Here is a 20,965-nt window from a genome sequence, read left to right on the forward strand (position 1 = left end):
TTTCATACATATTACAGTGATTAGGTTTAGCTTATTTGTCTGAATTTTTATCCCGGAATTGAACTATGTATTTTTAAATCACATTAAATATTTATTTATTTACCTACTTGCAATGTTAAATAGTTATTCGTATTTACGAAATACTACATTTTCTCGAAATAAATAAATTTTCCTATACTTTGTGCACATATTTTATAAGACCAATACATTCGGCGAATACCGGTTGAACACCCCATCAATTGGGAGTTATATTTTAATATATTATTCATAATATTTAAGAATTTTAATGAAAAAAATATTGTTTTATTATTTTTTGTCACCTATATGGCTTTAATTGTGTTGTTCAATATTTTAATACAAAAACAATATTGTGATTTGTAAGCATTGCACGTAAACCAAGTTTTCTCGAATACATGTCGTATGATATTGTGAAATCGAATATTCAGAGAATATTTCTTATTTTCACGAGTTTACACACACATATATATATATAAAAAATAGGAAAAATTATTTTAATTCATTTTTTTTTACGTATTCAGTAAGAGATTAGCTGCTGGCAAACGCCTCGAGAATATTAATTTTGTATCACAATAGATTGTTTTGATTTGCATTTAAAATACCTAATTACTGGGAATCCATTCGATTAACAAATTAATTTTCAATAGTTTTGCGATCGAGTATTGGTTTGTATTATTTATTTCAATAATTGGTACGGTAAATTATAAATTACGTTATAGAATATAGATTATAATTTAGTTCAAAAATCATAATGAACTAACTTATCAGGTTAATTAACCACACTATTATAAATTATAGACTTATTTTTTGATATCAACATACTATTCATTTTAAATTTCTATCAAGACTTCGATGTAAGCAGGTAAAAACTAGAGGTATTTGTATTTTTACGAAATTGGGTATACCCTGTCAGATAATATTCAAAGACTTAAGTCTTATAGTATAATAGTCTTATTTGGGCTAATGTTTTGGACTTTGGGAAAAGTTTATTTTTAGGACTGAATTATAATTTTCAAAATTAAAGCTATCATAGATGTTATATTTTTATAGATGAAGCAACATTTGAAGTTTAGCTGTTATATACATTCGTTATACATTTTTTTATGTGTTGTCGTTTCATATAATATACATATTTGCGTACGTACAACAGAGTATTTTGTAAGTTTCGTTAACTAAATTAAAATTTACAAAATTTGAATGTTAATGTATACGTTTTTTTTTTACATTTTTCAATTACCATAATTTTATCGGCTAGTGTACATTGTATATTCTACGACAAAATAAAATGCTTATTATCATGACATAAACTAAAAGTCTTGCTCCTAGACTAAATTATAATAATTTACTTTTAAATGTGTTTAAATAGCTATTAAAATCTTCCGGTAAACGCGGTTTGAAAAATATGAATTGTAAATTCAACTGAGTGAAAAACATTTTTTAAACTAATTCTGGTAAAATGTGTGTGTGTCGAATAAGTATTGACTTGTTTTTTTTCTACATTTAAAGAAAAAACTTTTTTCGTACATAATTTAAAACTTTCATAACGGTCTTATTTTTATTTTTCCAATAACAGAGTGAGAAATTATTTACTATTCCAAAATACTTGGTTATACTTTCTGGCTCGCAAGTTTTTCCAAATCGAAGTATCTACATTTTACGCGTTAGACGTGCTACAGGCTATTTCTACATCGTAAACCACTAGGATGCGTTTTTCACCGAATGTTTTTAGTGTTTAGATTAGGTACGTGAAAATATTCTCACGTTTCCACGGTCGCGCACAGTAATCACCAGCACGTTGACACGAAGTCCGTCTCCCACCGAGTTCGGCGAACGGGACAAGGCGGGACTGGATGGTGCGTAAGCATATATAATATGTTACAAAATGCTGGTTTGAAGTGAAGAGTAAGTCACCGATATACGGTCGAAGTGATTGATTATTTCATTGTTCGTGGAATGGTTTGTCAATAACATGAGAGTGCTTGACAATGATACGGATTCTCGGTCCGTATAACGAGAGAGCATACGAATCAAGTGTATTACACAAAATATTAATTCCTCTTTTATTTCTTCTCAAAAACCAACGATAAATGAGAAAAAAAATTCTCAGCAATCCCTATTCAAAATAAACTGAAATCTAAATATGAATATTACAGTGAACTTCAAATTAAAACTGATGATGTCAATAGTCATGTTGCAGCAGCGTTTTTATTTGTACATAGTATAATATTAAGTAATATATTATAAAAACGGCAGTGTTGTTTCAGATTCTAAGTGGGACGATGAATGTGGTGGTCTTACAACGATTAGTGTTATTTTTTTGACATTTATCATGGTATGTTTTGAGGATTGTTTTTTGTACCAAATTAGAACTAGTTGTTACTTTTTAAAAATAAAAAAAAAATTCCTAGAAAATGTTTTTCTTGATTATCAGAAAAATTAATAAAAACTAATAAAAAAGAAAATGATAGAATTTTAAAAACATGTTTTTATTGAGTCAATTGTTTCTTGTTTTGATATTTTTGACATTTTTAGTTTTTTTCTATGAATGTTCATAAAATGTTCATACTCAGTCAGCAATCTAAAAACTTAAATATTTAATACAAGTTTCCTTATTAGCTGTTCTTACTGAAATTAAAAAACTAAGTTTAGAGTAAAGCACAGTTTTTATGAGTGTTTGAAGTTCAAATTATGACAGAACTAGACATTCACACTTAAAATAACAATTTTTAAACAATTTTTGTTATTTTGTTGTAATTAAAAACCTCTAACCTAGTTGAAACATTCCACTATATGACCTCAATTATTATTTTTCATACACAATAAAACTATGAAAAGATGAAGTTATTGGAGTTTGTATATTTTGGATTTGTGTTAATAGACATTTTTATTCTGTGCCAAAAATCTTGACAATTTAATAATAATAATAATAATAAGTTATTTTTTCAGCAATTCCGTAATATGTTTGCATAATTTTTTTTTATAAGACTTTGGAAGTCAAATGTTGGCAAAATGCATTAAAATTAAAAACTATTTTGTCACAATTCATATCATTTTAATATTATTTAAATATATAATATAAAGTTTCACATAAGTTTTTCTAAAAATATCATAAATAGTTACATAAACGGATTTATTTTATAGACATTTCAAGACAAAAATGTAAAGAACTAAATATTTACTGGAAAACAAAAAATAACGATCTACGTTAATCTGTTGTACTTAATCAAAAAAAATATTATTTTAATGATTTTAATGATTTCCTATATTAATTTTTGCTATACACTATGAAGTTTTCAAAAAAATTAGGTTGATTACAGGCCATTTATTCCTTGGACTTATTTACAATGTTGCCCCTTGATATTGACTTATAAGTTCATTAGCCAGTAATATTTTACTATTTAATGTGATGAAACTTATTAAATTATATAATAGATGCGATTAGTGTTTGACAACAATATTTTTAGTTCGACCTACTAATAGAAAAATGAACTGCCTTATAATACAGCAGCATAAACACTAAAATATTTCTTTAAATATAATATTATGTTGACAGACGTTCTCCGCTCAGAATCGTTCCTCGTATATACGATGATATATCATTGAGGTCTAATTTAACACATCTATATTACAGTCATTCAATGGACATAGGTGTATACTTACATCTACTGTAGGTACACCTTAATGTTTTTCTCGATTTTTGTATGAAATTCCAAATGAGCGATAAAGGTACTTGTATAGATATCCTGACAATACGATTTCTTTAATACATGTATCAAAGAATATTACTCAAAAATAAATAGGTAACATAAACTAAAATTAATGAAAAAAACTAATAATATTACAAGTGTAGTGAAAACTATATTAATTGTATTGTCAAGACTGTTTGTAATATACATACATTATATTAAATTACCCGATTTTGTTGTTACAGCGTGTAAAAAAGTCTATTATCTTTTTAATTTATTCAAAAAAAAATATCATTATATAATAGCTATTTTTACGGTAAATACTTCTAAAGTATATGTTAATAACTTTATGTGTATGGTATTTAATTGTTTGTAAAAGAAAGTAACGATTTACAGTTATTTTTGATAACAGCTTCAGAACTTAAGGTAAGACATCTAACCTTAAAATAATAAAGATCAAATTACTTATAATGTATAATTTTTTCAATGATATGTGCAAATTTATGCACTCGATTTTGAAACTTATAGGTACAATAATATTAATTCTTTTCCTGCATTCCTTGTTTTGGTTATAATTATATTATGTTATCAAATAATTAACTTCGCAATCTTCGGCTACAGTGATAATACATAATAAACAGTAAATGTTATAAAAAAAAACTGTTGCAGCTGATATGACTATTTTATTTGACTTGCGATTCAGAGATATTCCGAAAAGTGTCTATTCTTAAGTTTAGGTACATAAGCATCTATATCTATAAAAGTTCAAGGAACATAATATTCATGAATATGCGTTCGCATATGCATATCATATGTATATGTTTGATTTGAATTTTTGAGAGACGTCGAAACGAGTAATTGGATTCTGATGTACTTTTCATAGTTCATAGCATTCCGTATCAAGTAGGTTTGTATTTTTTTTTACATGTCTGACATTTACTATCTACGTTGTGCTTGAAACAAATGAAACTAAACTCTACGTGAGAATATTTCTTTTCTGGATTCATCGGGTAGGCACACGTTCAAAATGTCGGTAAACGCCATAAAATATAATGCTTATAGGAACATGAAAACAGTATATCAAAAATATTACGTACACTTTTTTTTTGGTATAGTAAAATAAAAGGTTTCACACATTTCTTTATTTTTCGAAAATCGTGTTTCAAATTCTTAAACGTCAAACACGTAGATACATTTTTAGCAATTAATACATCCATGTTTAAAAAAAAAAACGCGTAGGCATTTAAAAAACCTCGTTCTGAAAGATCAGTGCATATTATATATTTTGTATTCATATTAAATTTGTAATAATTTAAACACTTAAATGAAAATACCGTTATGATTAGAAAGTAGTTTATGAATTTTGGTATTGAAAGCTCCGAGTTACTGATTGAAGTACGTTTTATGTAAAATATTTATTTTAACAGTTAATTCCGAATTTGGAAATAACCTAATATTTACTCAAAAAAGAAAAACATTTTTACAATATTATTGAATTTTATTTTTTATTTTTAACTTTTTTGGGGTACTTCATTGCGTTCATACAACTTTGTTTAAACTAGAAGGCCTGTTTAAGTTCATTGATATAATATCATCGTATACTGAGAACAATTTTTAAGTTTTTTTGGTGGTCTGTCAGCTTCTACTCTGTAGATCTAAAGATATAATTAGATATTATATACCTAGTTAAATAATTATTTTATAGTGTGAATATTTTTTTATATTAATAATACAGTAGGTTGAACTAATTGTTGCCGAAAATTCACAAATATTTTATTGTGCATATTCCTATTGCCGTTAAATATTAATTTATAGGTCAATAGGTCAATGTTAAGTCGTTCATATTGTATAAGCTATAGATCAGACTCCTGGGCTCACACACGAGTATCTCAGTGAACCCGCGAAAACATTATTTTAAATGAAAAAACCAGTAGGTATATTCTATTGTGTTACAAAATTAAAAATTTCATTTGATGGTAATTATGATATTCGTTTTTAAAGAATTCCAAATTCTATAACAATCCTAATTTCGTATAAAATAATTTCAAACTAATTTGTGTTTGAACATAATGCTAGTTTTATCGAGTCAAAATGAATGTGAATATTCAAAAATTTGCAAAGATATAAATAAAAAAAAAAACTGTAATAAAATATTATGCACGATGAAACATTATAAATTTGATGTATTCCTGATAATTTTACTCCAATTTTTATATTTTTGATCTCCAAAAATACTGAGAACTTTTTGTTCAGTCAAACTCTCAGTACCATCTGTATTCAATTCCCTCGAACGATTGTGGGTCTTAGGTATATATGAAATGTTTATTGTTTTTACTACTTTTACAAATTATTGTTTATTGAATATAAAAAAATACATATTTTTATAAATTATTATCTATGTAATGGCTTTGATATTTGCATGCATAGATTTCTGTCAAAGCCCGATCACTATTTAAAGTTGCGTATTATTAGTTAATGTTTTTGATTTATTTACTATAGATTATTAGACTTTTATAAAAAAAAAATATCCTTAGATGTCCAAATAAATTATTTTATAAATTTATAATGCTGAAAAATATATATTTAAGAAAACTAATAATATTATGAATCGGAAAAAAATAGTCGATGGAACACATTTTCTGTTATACGTAAATATTTAAATAAATCTTAAATATTTTCAACAAAAAAAAAAAACTATTTTTACCGTGCTAATCAGAGTAATAGTAAAAGTAAAAAGGAAAATATGTACATGTGATTTTGTATATAATAGGTACATGGTATATATCGAATCTTCCGAAACTTCTCAAACATAATATTAAGTAGGTAGATATAAAGCGAATATGCACTTACATTAATACATTATTGTATATTATGTTATAAAACTAATATTTTTATCTGAACATCATAGTTTAAACGGTAATTCATTTGATATTAATGCAGTAATCAATATTAGAATTCAGTAATTTTACGTTTTAATTAATAATACTTGAAATTTACACGAAATGAAAAATGAAAAATTATTTTTCCAAATGACAACTTCTTAGTTTAGTTGGGTTTAGGGTTTATTTACTTTGAATGATGTCATTCCTTAATTATTTTAAAACATTGGCTTTAAAAATACAATTATTTATCTAAACCAGCAGTCTGGTATTGAAAGATATTATAGCCTGTTTCAATATTTAACCGATAATCATGTTTTAAACCAAAAAATATCTTGAACGAATTTTAATATTTGTTTCATTAATTTTAATTAATTTTCCAGCTATCTATTTTCATTTTTTATTTATTTATTGTACTTCGTATTTTTAAACGTTCTTTAGAAGGTTCCTATACGGCTGTACCTATTAATTTTTGTTACTTTAATGTATAACAATCATGCTAGTTTGTTGTAAGCTCATTAATTAATGTGTCCAGTTTTACCAAAATTGTTTCGTTTCAAAATGTAAAATACTGAAACCACCTATTAATACAATAAACTTCCTTATTACAACTAAAATAACTGAAAAGCATGTATATTTTATATATATATTAATGCAAATACATGCATACACAGCCTATACATTATACCTGTATAGAGTTTAAAAAAAACATTTATGTAAACTTACAAGTATAAAAACTTAATTATAAAATCTAGTTTTAGGTTGTAATGTAGGTACATGAAGTACGAACATTGCAATTATTTATAAAATGTGTGATTAGTATATCAAATAACTTTTGTTCCGAGAACTTATCATCCCTATTTACTTATAGCTTCTACGTTCTAAAGGCTGTAATAAACTGTACCCGAGTACTACCATCCTCGAAATGACATAATGGCCTCAGAGTTCCTATAGAGAGTTCAATAAAATATTTAAAAAATGAACGCATGCGCAAGCTAATAAAATGTATTGTTGTTAAAAATGTACGAGAATGTTATAATCATTCTATAAACAATTTAGATTAAATAAATAAAAATGTAGGTAACAATGAAAATGTATACAACTTTACTAGATTTTAATGACACCTATTTATTTCATTTTACATCTTATGTTATTCGTTTTTATTGCTATTTACGAGTAACTATAATTCCAGAGAATTCCATTAAGCAAATTAATTTTTATATTTTTGAGTTGATGATATTATTTTACAATTTTTAAATATACGACGCTAATAATACGACAAGTATAGCGATTAACGAGTAATTCATATATTATAGGGTACTGCACAAAAACCATATAGCCCGAATTATAAATTCCTTAACAACCGCGACGTTTTTATGACAATTTTTAACGACTGTTAAATTACTCGCTAAACCGTCTTTGGTCTCTCTCTCTCCCTCTGTCTCCGTGAAGAACAAATTTTCACGTAAAATGTTTTACGATGTCACTTTATAGAGAAAAGCACTTTGCCGCACGCGTTTCGCGTATTATAACGCGTATTCGACTCACAGTTCACCAGTAAATTCTGCCGAAAAAAAAACACAAACGATTCGAAAACCACAGAAACAAAAAAAACCACCAACTAAACATTGACGAGGAGTATATAGTTTATACGTTATCGAGTTCTGATGCCTGTTGTACGTTTTATGTTAATGTCAGGTACCATAAGTCAACAGAGGCGTACTATAATATTAATAATAATACATTTTATACGAGCCGAGCATAGTATCGCTCCACGTCGCGGTAATACTCGATGAAACATCACAATAAACACATATTATTATCATTGTTGTTTGTCACCTTATTTGTTGTAATAGCGCTAATAACGTTATAGAGTTAGAAAAACGTATTATAATATACAGAGGACCCTCGATAAGTCAAAATTCAACGGAAATGCAATTTTTTCGACTCGCTATATAACGTATTCTAGTTACCAAGGTCTTAGAAAAAAAATTCGACTTAAAGAGTTTTTAGTTATTATACACAATGTAAAAAAAATGTAATTGTATAGGTTATTTAAATTTAAAAAAATATAATAAAACATATTGTGTCGTAACTTTATCGTAGATAATTTGTTCCCTTACTTTGACTCTCAAATATGAGATTTGCTATTATCAAATTATGGGAACGGACATACCGATTAGACAAATGTTTAAACATTTATCCGTCTATATTCGGGAATAACAGAATGTTCGAGCTGTCTATAGTTTTTTTCCGAGTATTCGAGATTTTCGCGAGGGAACGGAATTTTTTTCGACTTATCGTGGTTTTCGACTTATCGAGGTTCCACTGTACCGTTATTAAATTATTAAAGTGCACCTATACAGTATATTATTATAACCATTGGTGTTAGCTGTCCTTTATCGTACTGCAACGTCTCTCAGTGGAACAATATTTTTACCGATTCGCACGACACAGGCTGCAGCCGGAACACAATAATGTGTAACGCCTAAAATAAAATATTTAAACGTTACGACGTTACTATGTTATTTTACTGCAGCCTCCTGCAAAAAAGACCGTTACCGTCTGCAGGCAATAAAAATCGCGTCCCATCCGAACTGGGACCCGGGGGGGGGGGGAATGCAATATCATAGTTGTCGCTCTCCGCAACACGATTCAAAGGGTCTCGTTTTCATCGTAAGCGTGTCTGATATAAATTCATTCAAGCCGCGAGCATTATAAGTTTTCGAGTGAAGATTAATTCGGTCATGTTTTCTTTGTAGGACGAGATTAAACGCGAGGTAATTGGAAAATCAAAAAAAAAAAATCTTAAGTTTTTATAAATTATAAAATATACGAAATTATACGTTCGTTATGAAAGAAAAATATTATAATATTTTAGAAATTAATTATTTCTTCGTTTATTATATTTAAATATTTACATTATATGTTTTTACCTGTATTATATATATACGACTTGTGCAGTTAATAAAATAAAAGTCGGTTGTTTAAGGGTATGTTGTACAAGGGAGTGACGATGACAGTGCTTGATTAATATAATATTTGGTAAGAACCCAGTAAAGAACACGCGATTCAACTGTTACTATCTTAGGGCTGAATAAATAATGCATATATTATTACTGCACGTACAATAATGTTATGGTAAAATTTAAACACTGTAGAATGAAGATTATACATTCCTTTTCATAACGTCAAATAATGAATGAAATAGTTTTTTCTTATAGTCGATTTTAGTTAACAATTTTAATGCTTAGAATGACGTAGGTATAACCTAACCTAAATATAGGTACAAAACAAAGACGTAACGTTCCTGTCGGTCCTTAAATGATGTCTGGGATTGCAATCGCTAATGGTACTCATCAAATAACTAGCGAATTCTTCTCCCCTGATATATTATTATTATTCGTTTTTTAATACACGAGTAAACGCTGCTTTCTTATAATCTTAATTTACGCGTGCACTGTGTTGATTTATAAATTAACTCTGGAAAACTTGATGTTTTTTTTTCGAGTTAAGGCTTCAAAATGCTAAGGTCTTAGCCTTGATCGTTACTATGATTACTCATTTAGTAGGTTTATTTCTATGAGGGAGGGTACGGTTAGTCAGAACACGCGTAAATGTGACGAGGATTTGTCACTGAAAATCCGGGAACAAGTGATACCAGCTAATGCTTGACTTCAGAATGCGTTGGTGACTGAAGCCAAACATCGCGCCACAATAGGCCACAGACTAGATGTTAGTATTTTATGTTATTTAATAGTTTTTATATGAACATAAAAAATGTGAATGGAAAATAATTTTCACGGTTTAAACGGATTATCAACGCATACTATTTAAATAATTATTGTGATTACCTATGTTATATATATTACGATATTTTTTAACTGTCGTAAGAATAACTTACACGAAACATACTGTGTTATATTTTCGAGATTTTTTACTTAAAAACAAAAACTTAATCATTAAATACCGAAATACAGCGAAAAAAAAACTTAGGTAGTCTATTTACTGTGTAGTAAGTATCCAGAATAAGGGGCACTGTAACGGGTGGCTTAAATTTGAATTTAATGATATGAAATCATTTGTATTCGAAAAACGGCGAATTGTGGGATTTTTGGGCACAGATAGACTATCTATGGGCCTATAATATTGCTAACTATATTTTATAATATTATTGTGATTAAAGTAATTTATTTTACTATTAGGCATTAGTACTACAGTAGGTTAAATTAATTTTTGCTAAAAAAAAAGCATTTGAAGATTTTATTGTGTGTATACAATATAATAATATAGGTACTCTAAAAGTTTCCAGTAGGTTCCTATGAATAATATTTTTAAATTTTAACAAAAATCAAAATAACTAAAAATGATTGTAAGCAAGCCAACATTCATACTTCTCAATCATTAGAAATTTGTATAATTTGTAAGATAACTTGTTTCCAAATAGCCTATAAGCATTATCTAGAGGCTATGCCGAGCGGGTGTTAAAAAAAAAAAAACTTTAGTAGTTTTTCTTTAAAATGTAATTTTTTCTAAATTTGAACTTAAAATAACTATAAAATAAAACTGTCTTCATATATTTGTTAGATTTTTCGGTTACAAAATAAACTACTAACGTGAAACGTAGTTATAAATTTTCAATCCTTGGCTAAAGAAATATTTAATACATTTTTTAACTAAAAAATAATTTGTACATTTCCATTTTTATCAAACAAACATCATTGTAAAGAAGCTTCGTTCAGAATCTAAGAGCTGAAAATATCGTTTGTCTAGCTCAAATAACCAACATATTTCGAAACTCGAATCATGAATAGAAAATGCTAATAACAAATATTCTGTAAAAACGACAAAACGTTCAAATTCCTATGGGTATTCCCTTCTGAATAAATTACAAAAAAACAAAAAACAATATCGATTTCGTCAAAAACCGATGTTGCGTAAATATCTCTGTTTTTTGGTAATTCCTGATTATTTTGAATAGTACTGAACAATTTTAACACCCACTCCAAAGCTTTATGTTGAGGATAATTCGGAATGTTTTACTTTTATAGTCTGTCCCACAAAAATACCAATTGGATCAAATTCGCTACAGAAACAACCATTAAAGTTGAATAATGAACTTTTATTTCTTTTTTAAATTTGAATGTTAAGCACAAACATTACAAACTAAAATACAAAACGAAACATAGTTTTAAAACTATTATATTTATTGTGCTACTCAGATTATGAAAAAAATTGTATTGAATACTTCTAGAAATGTGTAGGTATTTAATAATCAGGTCAAGGTTAAAAACATTTGATTTGTTAAAGTAACAAATTTTAGTTATTTTAGTTAAATTTAGTTATTTTGTAATATGCAAAATGAAATGTATCGTAATAATAATAATATAGAGTTTGATAACCATTTTATACGAATTGAAGCACTGTTACGTAAACACCAGGCAAATGAATGATAAAACAACACTGTAGCTTAAAAAAAAAATTATAGCATTTTTTTCAAACAATAAAAATCATAATATCAATAAAAAAACAAATCCGTGTTTTATTAATTCAATTTTGGTTCGTAATAATATTAACAATTTATATTGGTTTGGACAAATTTCACATTTTTTAAAATAATATTTTAATGTAAAATTATTTCAAATTATATAATATTATTCATTAATCGGTTAAACACGATTATGTGCATAAATCTATTGCTATTCAAATATTTTTGATAGTGTATGATTATTTCAGGTTTTATTAATAACCCGATTACTTATACTACTACTACTTACTACTAACACTATTTATAGAAATATTTTCATTCGTTAAGTGAAAACTATTTAGATTTAAGTGTGTTCATATAATTATTTATTACTCATATTTTATGAGAGAAAAATTACTAGATACTTTAATTATTGATTTGAGTAGTTATAACTATGTTTCGCGTAGATTATAAAATAAATACATAAATGTCTAGATATTTTGTATAATTTATAAGTGAGAATAAGTTCTTATAAGTTGTAGAAAATGTTATTTGTTGTATTTTTCATTCAATATTGAATAAATTAATGAAATCAACAAATCCTTAGTTTATAATATACTCTACATAGTGATTATCAGGTTCTATATTTGTTATTATCTTTTTTCTGAAGGTACTTTTAATTGAACAGTATTTCATGCATAAAGGATTTGTCATGTATTGTTAGCGACTTTTATTGGACTTATAGAGGACCTAACGTTAACAATTACACTGTTGTAAAACAGTAGAATTTTCTCTATTCATACAATTGTCGTAAAATGAATTTTAAATTAATTATCTTTAACAACAGTTTTGTTCATCTGTTTTTCAAAGAACTGAAATGGACTCATTGGTTACATTCACATAATTTTAATGAGTAATGACTAATGAATATAGCCTGACGATGAAATGCTATTTTCAAGATGTATTTTCTACAATATATCTGAATGAAAAATTTAACACTAAGACTTTGTCGAACAGAACTCGATAGGCATGCCGTATTAGAATTATAACCAGTAGTATGGCCAGTGAGAAAAAAAAACTCGACATTTTTAGAAACTCTGAACGTTGTAAATAAAATAAATTATGTTGTACAATATGTACACTGCAGTGGAATATCATAATGTATAATATTATTATGTGAGAATAATTGTATTGATGTGATGTAAAAATGGTTCCGCTTCCGGAGTCGTATCACATAATATGCATCTTTGCAAAATGTGTGTTGTTGTTCACAATATATTACATTATACTTCCCATTGTGTTTTACAATAGAGCTTCAGATTTCGTACCCGTTCAGGACCTACGAAACGATTGTATCGACTAAAAGCCGGACGTAAGCATCATATCCTAGTCTTTTAAACGCACATATTGCGGTTTTTATTGACCGAAATCTATAATTTTTTAGTGAGCCGTACAAACGTACGTATCGTATGTAACTCTGCCGGAATTCTAATAACTCTGTGGGTAGTGCTGCGACGAAAACCGAAAGCGCCAAAATTCCGTTTTTCCGGAAATTGCCACCTTTTTCGTCACGTATACAGCCGGACGTATTTTATACAATACCCGAGAACATTGAAGCGTATTAGAGATTTGCCGACCATAACAATTTCGTTTGGCTTTCGCCGTGTTTGGAACAATTTTATCGGTCTAAAGTTTCTCGGAGACCATATTATAGACAGCGACTGCTGTGCACGCGCCTATCGCCGCAAGTAATATGCTCACACCACTGTTTATATTCTATTTTCCATTTTTCCGGCACAGCGACTCGTCTTGTTCCTGTTATTGCATCTGCCCACTATATTTTCTTTTGATACAAAAAAATAATGCGAAAAACAAAGAAAAACTTGCCGCGGAACGGAACAGTGTGCAATTTGCAGCCGATCAGATTTTGTTCAGTTGACAAACTGTTAAAATCGGTAAATCATCAGCCTTGAAATGAAAATTCTCTATACTACGCGTGTAGTTTCCTCGACGTTGTCCAATAAAGCTGTAGGTATTAGAATTGCAATTACACGATTGAATTTCGTGTGAGTGAAAAATAAATTGTTTTCTTCTGACGTTGGATTGATATCTACCACGAAGAAGTATTATATTGAAGAATAACTCCCAACTATATTATCCCAATTATATTCAATATAATAGTGTCGTCATTAGGTAGGTACATCGGCGTTTCGTGCAATATGTCGTTATATAAGTATCAGACACACAATATATATTATTATTGTTTAACGACAAATTATTAATGTTGTATAGATATTTCGATTTTTTTTCTCATGAAAATTTTAATTTATAATGAAATGGGTACTCGACCTATAATATTCTACTAACGATTAACGGTCGACGTTCAATACATTTTCGTCACAATATAATAAAATATGTACAAATATGTTGGGTAAGACCTGTCATACCTCCTTACTTCTCAGCCAGAATTCCGCAATTCAAAAATATGGCCCATACAAAATTATTTTTGCTTGTCGAACGCTAACAAATCGAGGGTCACATTATTGTAGATACAAAAAACCTGATGGTGAATAATTGATAACCATAAAACAATGGACTACAATGTAGAAACGAGTAGGATGTAACTGAAATGTTTGGATTCAGCATGATAATTCCTGTTCTCAGAAGAAATAAAAACTAACGTGATCGTGTTCCGGCGCATTGTACAACTTCCGTCAACCGGTCACGAATTTCCGGATAAGGGAAAAACGGGCGTCGTGAACGGCACACCAGTTTTGAGTGATTTGACACCCGTTGATTTTTTTCTCGATCCCTTAAAAATCAGTATTTTATAATAGACTTTTTTTGTTTATCTTTTAGTCAGTAACTATAGTCTATATGACAGCTCGACAATGATTCAATTATACGTTCATACAATTTTACTACAGTGAACACGCATTTCAATATTAAATCGGAAACAAAAATAATAATTAAGAGGGTAAAGTAGTGTTAAACACATATGGTTCGGAGACCCATGAAAATGTCACGGTTATGGATAAAAAATTTGGTGATTAAAATATTATTCTTACATCCATATTATATTATGCACGAATAGAGCAACATTGGTCAATTTAACTTTTGAAATGTTGACAGTCAATAAGCTATATTGCACCTACCTATACATTTTGGCTATTATGTTAAGTATGCAACACAACATAGAATAATCGGCACTTGTTCGGTTTTTTAAATTTAATCATATTACAAAATGTAATTAAGTACACAATTCTAAGTCATTGAAAATAAAAATAAATCTACTCCATGTAAAACTATCGAAACAATAATTTTATATTATATACATATTTAACTGAAGCGAAACGAAAAACGGCAGAAAGATAGATTATTTTCAATCAGGTAATACACTCAGTAGTAGAAAACGTGTACAGCTTATAAATGCGTCGGTTATATTAATTACTAACTCTATTATTGGTATAACGTTAACGGGCAAGGAACACTAGATCCGTTTGAATAATAGTGTGTTCAAGATTATTAAAAAACCAATTTAATTTTAAGGAAATAAATATCAAACGTTAGGCCGGGCGCACATTGAGACGCAGGCGACGCAGCGCGGCGCAGGAAAAACTGAGTTGCGTTTAATTTTAATGCAATTTAAAACACTATAAGCATTGGTATGTTATTGTGTTACTTACGAATGATAATAATACAAACAAATTATACCTATTTCGTTCAGATTTTACACTCGAGTTACCGTAGTAGGTGTCGAGCTAACAACACATATCGAACAATGGTTGTGTTTAACATAATATTGTAATGTCAATATTTACGTTGTCGTGCGTGTATTGTTTTTAATTCGATGCACTCGAATAATTATTGCACAATGCAGGGCAGGACATTTGGATGCATTTATTAAGACCTCGTCCTCATACACATCCGAGAACGCGTTATTAGAAATCTAAAAGTTTCTGACTGTGTTTTATATTGTTTTACCATATATAATACCACGTACAGTCGGTTTTAGTGTACTTGTGTACTTGAGTTCACGGGCCAATCGGCGTCGGTGTAAGTCCCTTTGTGAATTAATTCGACCGAGATGGGCAGATTGCCCGCGGCGGATTGGACATAGCACTTCGTATATTTCCGAACGTGGTTCAAACTACTCTCTAAACTTTCCTAATATCTCTGCGAACAGTTTGGAATTTTTGTCAAAACCAGTCGACCATAGTCTTTGACTGGTACATAATATTATATTATATTCAGATGCTAACATGCGTCCATTTGTACACGCGTATCGATGTACCGTGCGGTGACCGAAAAAAAAAAAGGAGTACATTTTATACAACTCAATTAAAACTTTCATATTACACGCAGTGCCCTAAACACATTTTTTCGTATTTCGTTTGAGGGGCGTGATACTAAAATTATGGACAGTAAATATGCCTATGACTCGCGACTGTTCCACTATTGTATCTTGCGCATGCGCAGCGACTTCACCTATTTCTGTGTTCTCTGTTTTCTCGGACACGCGGTATATAAATAATATTATTTTTTATCTATGGATAGTTTGTGCAGAAGTTGCGTGTGGTTCTGCAACCGATGGCAATCCTACTTATATGATTTGAATAAAAAAATATTCGATTTTCGTGAGCCAAAACGGAATGCATGTGTGAATAAGGGTTGTAAAATTGAGCTATGAAAATTGGTGCCAATAGATTCAGTAGTTTTGAAAGTCTGTGAACCCCCATTCGAACATACATTGTTTTTTTTATGTAAATAGATGTTGACGTGCGCTATAGTATAATATGCGTAACGTGTTAGAATGTCAAACATAACGACGAGAACGTCTTAACGATATATTATTATTGGACTTCATGCGACCCATAGTTGAAGATTGGGAGGGGGGGCTTAGATCCCCAAAATGATTCATGCTCAATAGCCCCCGTTAAATATATAATAGATATCTTCCAATCAAATACCTAGGGATATTAAAGAATTGATAAGCATAATTTTTTATTGGGGTTATGTTTTAGGCTTCGACCACTCCCCCCCTTTCTAAAAAAAAAACCAAAAACTATATTTATACATAATTTCATATGAACACCAGCCCATATTATGTTTATGCTCCCCATTATGAGTAATGACGCATCACAAGACGACTCGATCACAATGAAATTTCTACCCGCCGCTGCCAATGTTGCAGACCGCAACTCGGCAAGTCCGCTATATATCATGGAAATACCGACGTTTGCGGTTTCCCCAGATCGATGACGTACGACTATAATAGTAATATAACATTGTACGTATGTGCACGCAATTACGCACATTATAAAGTTACATAATATCATATCAATACATAATATCATAACAATACACACATAATAGCGTTAATATTGTACGATATTTTCGCGATTCCCGGCAAAGTCTATAATATAATAATAATATCTCAAGTCTCGTCACTAATAAACGTCTTATCAACTGTTGCGTTTTACCGTAAGTACGAGCACTGTGTGTGTGTGTGTGTGTGTGTGTATTTTACGCAAACTGCAAACTTATATGTGTACCACATAACGCGTACCTATAGACGACTTTTAATGGCAAAGGAGATTACTAATATTGTCCGCCGTGTATTACGCGTAGCTGTCTTGATACGTCTTGTCTATATACTCATACAATAATAAATCGCAAGATAGTTTTACTTCGATGTTAGAATAAAGTATAAGCATATACCTTCCTAATCACATCAGAGTGGGCTTTTTTTTCCGTGTACAATTTTAAAACGTATAATACCATGGCATTACATAATATTTGCATACTGAAATAATATAGTGTTGCGTTATTTACGCAAGTTGATAAATCACACATGTTTTAAATAAAAATACTGGGAATATGGTTTGGAGTTAAAATCTAGTGTAAAAAAAAACTAAGACCACAACTTGCGTAATAACCATAAATGCTCTACTTTAATAATAAAATGCACCTACGTGCGGTAAGATTAATTCAGGTACCTACCTGAGGTTATGTTTGTAGGATTTGCCGCTTAAATATTTACGTCTACAAAAACGGCGTAGGTATAAATGTTGGATTTTTCTTTTAAATTAAAAAATACCCTCCAGTAATATTCATTTAATTTTGAATGGACTCTCACATCAATGTTTAAACGAAAAAATGAATCTGAAGAATTCGGAAAATCCAACGAAAATATATGAAAATAATCATTATATTTTTCAAGGAAAAGATGTACCTATTTGTTGTATAAAATATTTTGTAATTTGTTCTTAAAAAAAAAAAATAGGATACAGTATAGATACTATTACCATTATTACTCCTGATAGGAACGTGGGCCAACTATGATGGTAAATAACAAACACGAACAAGTACCACAGGGCTCGAACACATTTGTCATATAGTGATATAAACTGTTAATAACAATGATGTCAGTATGTAAAAATTGAAAACACAATATGCTTTCACAAAACCACATAAATTAGAGTGTTTCATTTATTTGTCTCGAAAATTACAATAAATTAAAATAATATTTATAGCAGAAACCAAATATACAATATAGAAATAACATATCAAAATAAAAAAAACATTAGTCGCAAACGCATCCAATAAGCATTCTATGCGTGAATGCGGACGAGCCGAGTTCTTAGTAAAAAGTGAATTATAATGAAATTATTATATAACATTACGAACATAATAACAAACTAAAAACATGAGCAAATATTATTTATACATTTCTTATAGTTAATGAAATTATCACAATTAGCTAAATTAATATTATATTTACGTAATAAAAATATACGTCCAATTACTGGGCTTTGAGTTCCTAAATTAGTATGATGAAACGGTACAATTAAATTTCAGTTATTTTTTATTCTAGTATAATAAAAATGTAAATGTTTGTATTGATTTATGTCAACTCTAATCACGTATGATAAAATCTGCCATTCATAAGTTTGAACAAAAGTTAGAATTTTGAAATCAGAATAAATATAATTATTCGTCTGTATACAATTTTGGTTTGTTGAGAATAACTTTAACTAACGAATTAATAATAATAATTTTAGATAAAACATTGTTATGCGTAATGTAAACATCAAGACAAGGCATGCAAAAACCGATTGTAGTAAAGTTAAAGAAACTAAAGTAAGTAAGCCGAGTAAGTTGACTCTATATTAGATATTTACTGTCCAATATATTTTTAAGCTATCTATCTGATCTATTGATATAATTTCCCAATACGATTATTTACGAATTTTATTATATGTTCAACTAATTTTAGTCGATGGTCAAAGAGAACACCTCGATGTTTAATACAGTCAACCCCTTCCAGAGGTAAACACATACCTGATCGATATAGACGGATTTCTTCGATATCTTGTATGGTAGCCGTAAAGGAATATCGGCATTTTGTATGGCGAATTGCTAAAGTGACTGTGAATATAAAACATTTATCACTAGTGTATATAGGTAACCGCTCTGCTGTACAGAGTGTTCCGAATTTACCTTGTCGTTGAGTGAGTCACAGTAATTTGAGTCAATTTGAGTTGAATGATGAATCAATGCGTAGGTATAAAATATTAAAATGTTTAATCACGCCTGCCAATCGAAAATCAATTCACCTCAAGCACGAGTGAATATGGTACAGCTGTGGCGTCATAAGCTGCAGACAAGCAACGGGAAGTAAGTCTGCAAAATATCACTTAAATACTAGATGCACGAGCCCGTTTGTCTGAAACAATATTAAGCATCGGGAAGCAAAACTAGAAACCACTTGAGACGAAACCACCCAAACACCGTTCGACGACTACGAACAAAGCACGCGGACAATCGATACAACAAGTGTGTGGTCGTGTGGACTAAATTTTGAAAATCCGCGTTTCTCACGTGTTGGAAAATCTTCTGATTTATTTGAGAAAACGGAAAACAAAAAAATATCTTGTACCCAAAAGCACTTCTACAAACATGATCAAAGCGAGGTATCACACTTTTAGATTTCGTTCATAGAAAATGAACAAACAGATACGAGAAAAAAATAAAGATTCAAAACAAATTAAATAACGTTATAACGAGTTTTATTTAAAGTCAACGCATGCTATGTTTATCTAATAATGATAATGTAAAAAAAAATTATTTTCCATTGTAAGTAAATATAAATTAAAAATAAAAAATAAAATAAAACTTCAGACAATATAATTGATATCAAACTTTCAATTGCGTTGATTAGGTATATGTATAATGTATGTACCTACTGAATCTTGATATAGCGAAGTATCTATAGGTCACAACCGTGACCTACTAACTAGTAGTATTATAATAGGTATGTATATATATATTAAAAAAAGTATACATATATATATGCTTTTTTTATTTATCCAAGTCACAACTTTAGCAGAAAAGTCCATTATTTACATCATATTTACATCTTATTAACTTACATGCAATTTAAATTTGTATGTTTTTTTTGGAAGATTTTAACTTTTATTTGTTATTTTAAATGAGGTTATATATTATATGTATATTAGTTTGCTTGAGGAAATTTATCGGATTTCAGTTTTGCTTGTGATTAGATCGAAACGTGGTGTCAAGATTGTGGGTGATCCTGTGTTCGATCCGATCTTGCTGAAATTTCAATCAGACTGAAATGATTTGCTAACGGATTAATCAGATCCACAGGTTTGACATAATACGGGGGAGTCTTTTCTAGCCATCAGGAATCCGTGAGTGATTCTGGCGTAGCCTGTTTGGTACACTTTCTACCTTCCGTGAAAGGATGAAGTATTTCCATCGATATGTTGCTCTTTTCATTTCATTTAGCCTGGAACTTTGTTTATTCCAAACGTTTTGACAATATTATTTTTGATGGTTTATTTGATGCATCTTTTTTGAGTTTTCAAAAGACATTTGTTTCATTAAAA

The 20,965-nt window shown here is 29.2% G+C and overlaps 1 protein-coding gene across 3 annotated transcripts in view; it reads left to right on the forward strand.

The window, feature by feature from the left end:
- The window catches only part of LOC111037943 (probable G-protein coupled receptor CG31760), a 171,107-nt gene that overhangs the window by 3,255 nt on the left and 146,887 nt on the right, over positions 1–20,965 (forward strand). For 2 of the 3 annotated variants that reach the window (XM_022320812.1, XM_022320813.1), the window contains exon 2: positions 19,115–19,193. The exons of the other annotated variant lie outside the window; for it this stretch is intronic. In XM_022320812.1, the coding sequence (XP_022176504.1) occupies positions 19,156–19,193 (38 nt within the window). In that variant the 5' untranslated portion in view covers positions 19,115–19,155. The remainder of the gene's footprint in view (positions 1–19,114; positions 19,194–20,965) is intronic. 3 annotated transcript variants of the gene reach the window in all.

The sequence above is a fragment of the Myzus persicae genome, unplaced genomic scaffold, assembly GCF_001856785.1.
Source record: "Myzus persicae strain clone G006 unplaced genomic scaffold, MPER_G0061.0, whole genome shotgun sequence".
In the NCBI taxonomy this organism is placed as follows: Eukaryota; Metazoa; Arthropoda; class Insecta; order Hemiptera; family Aphididae; genus Myzus; species Myzus persicae.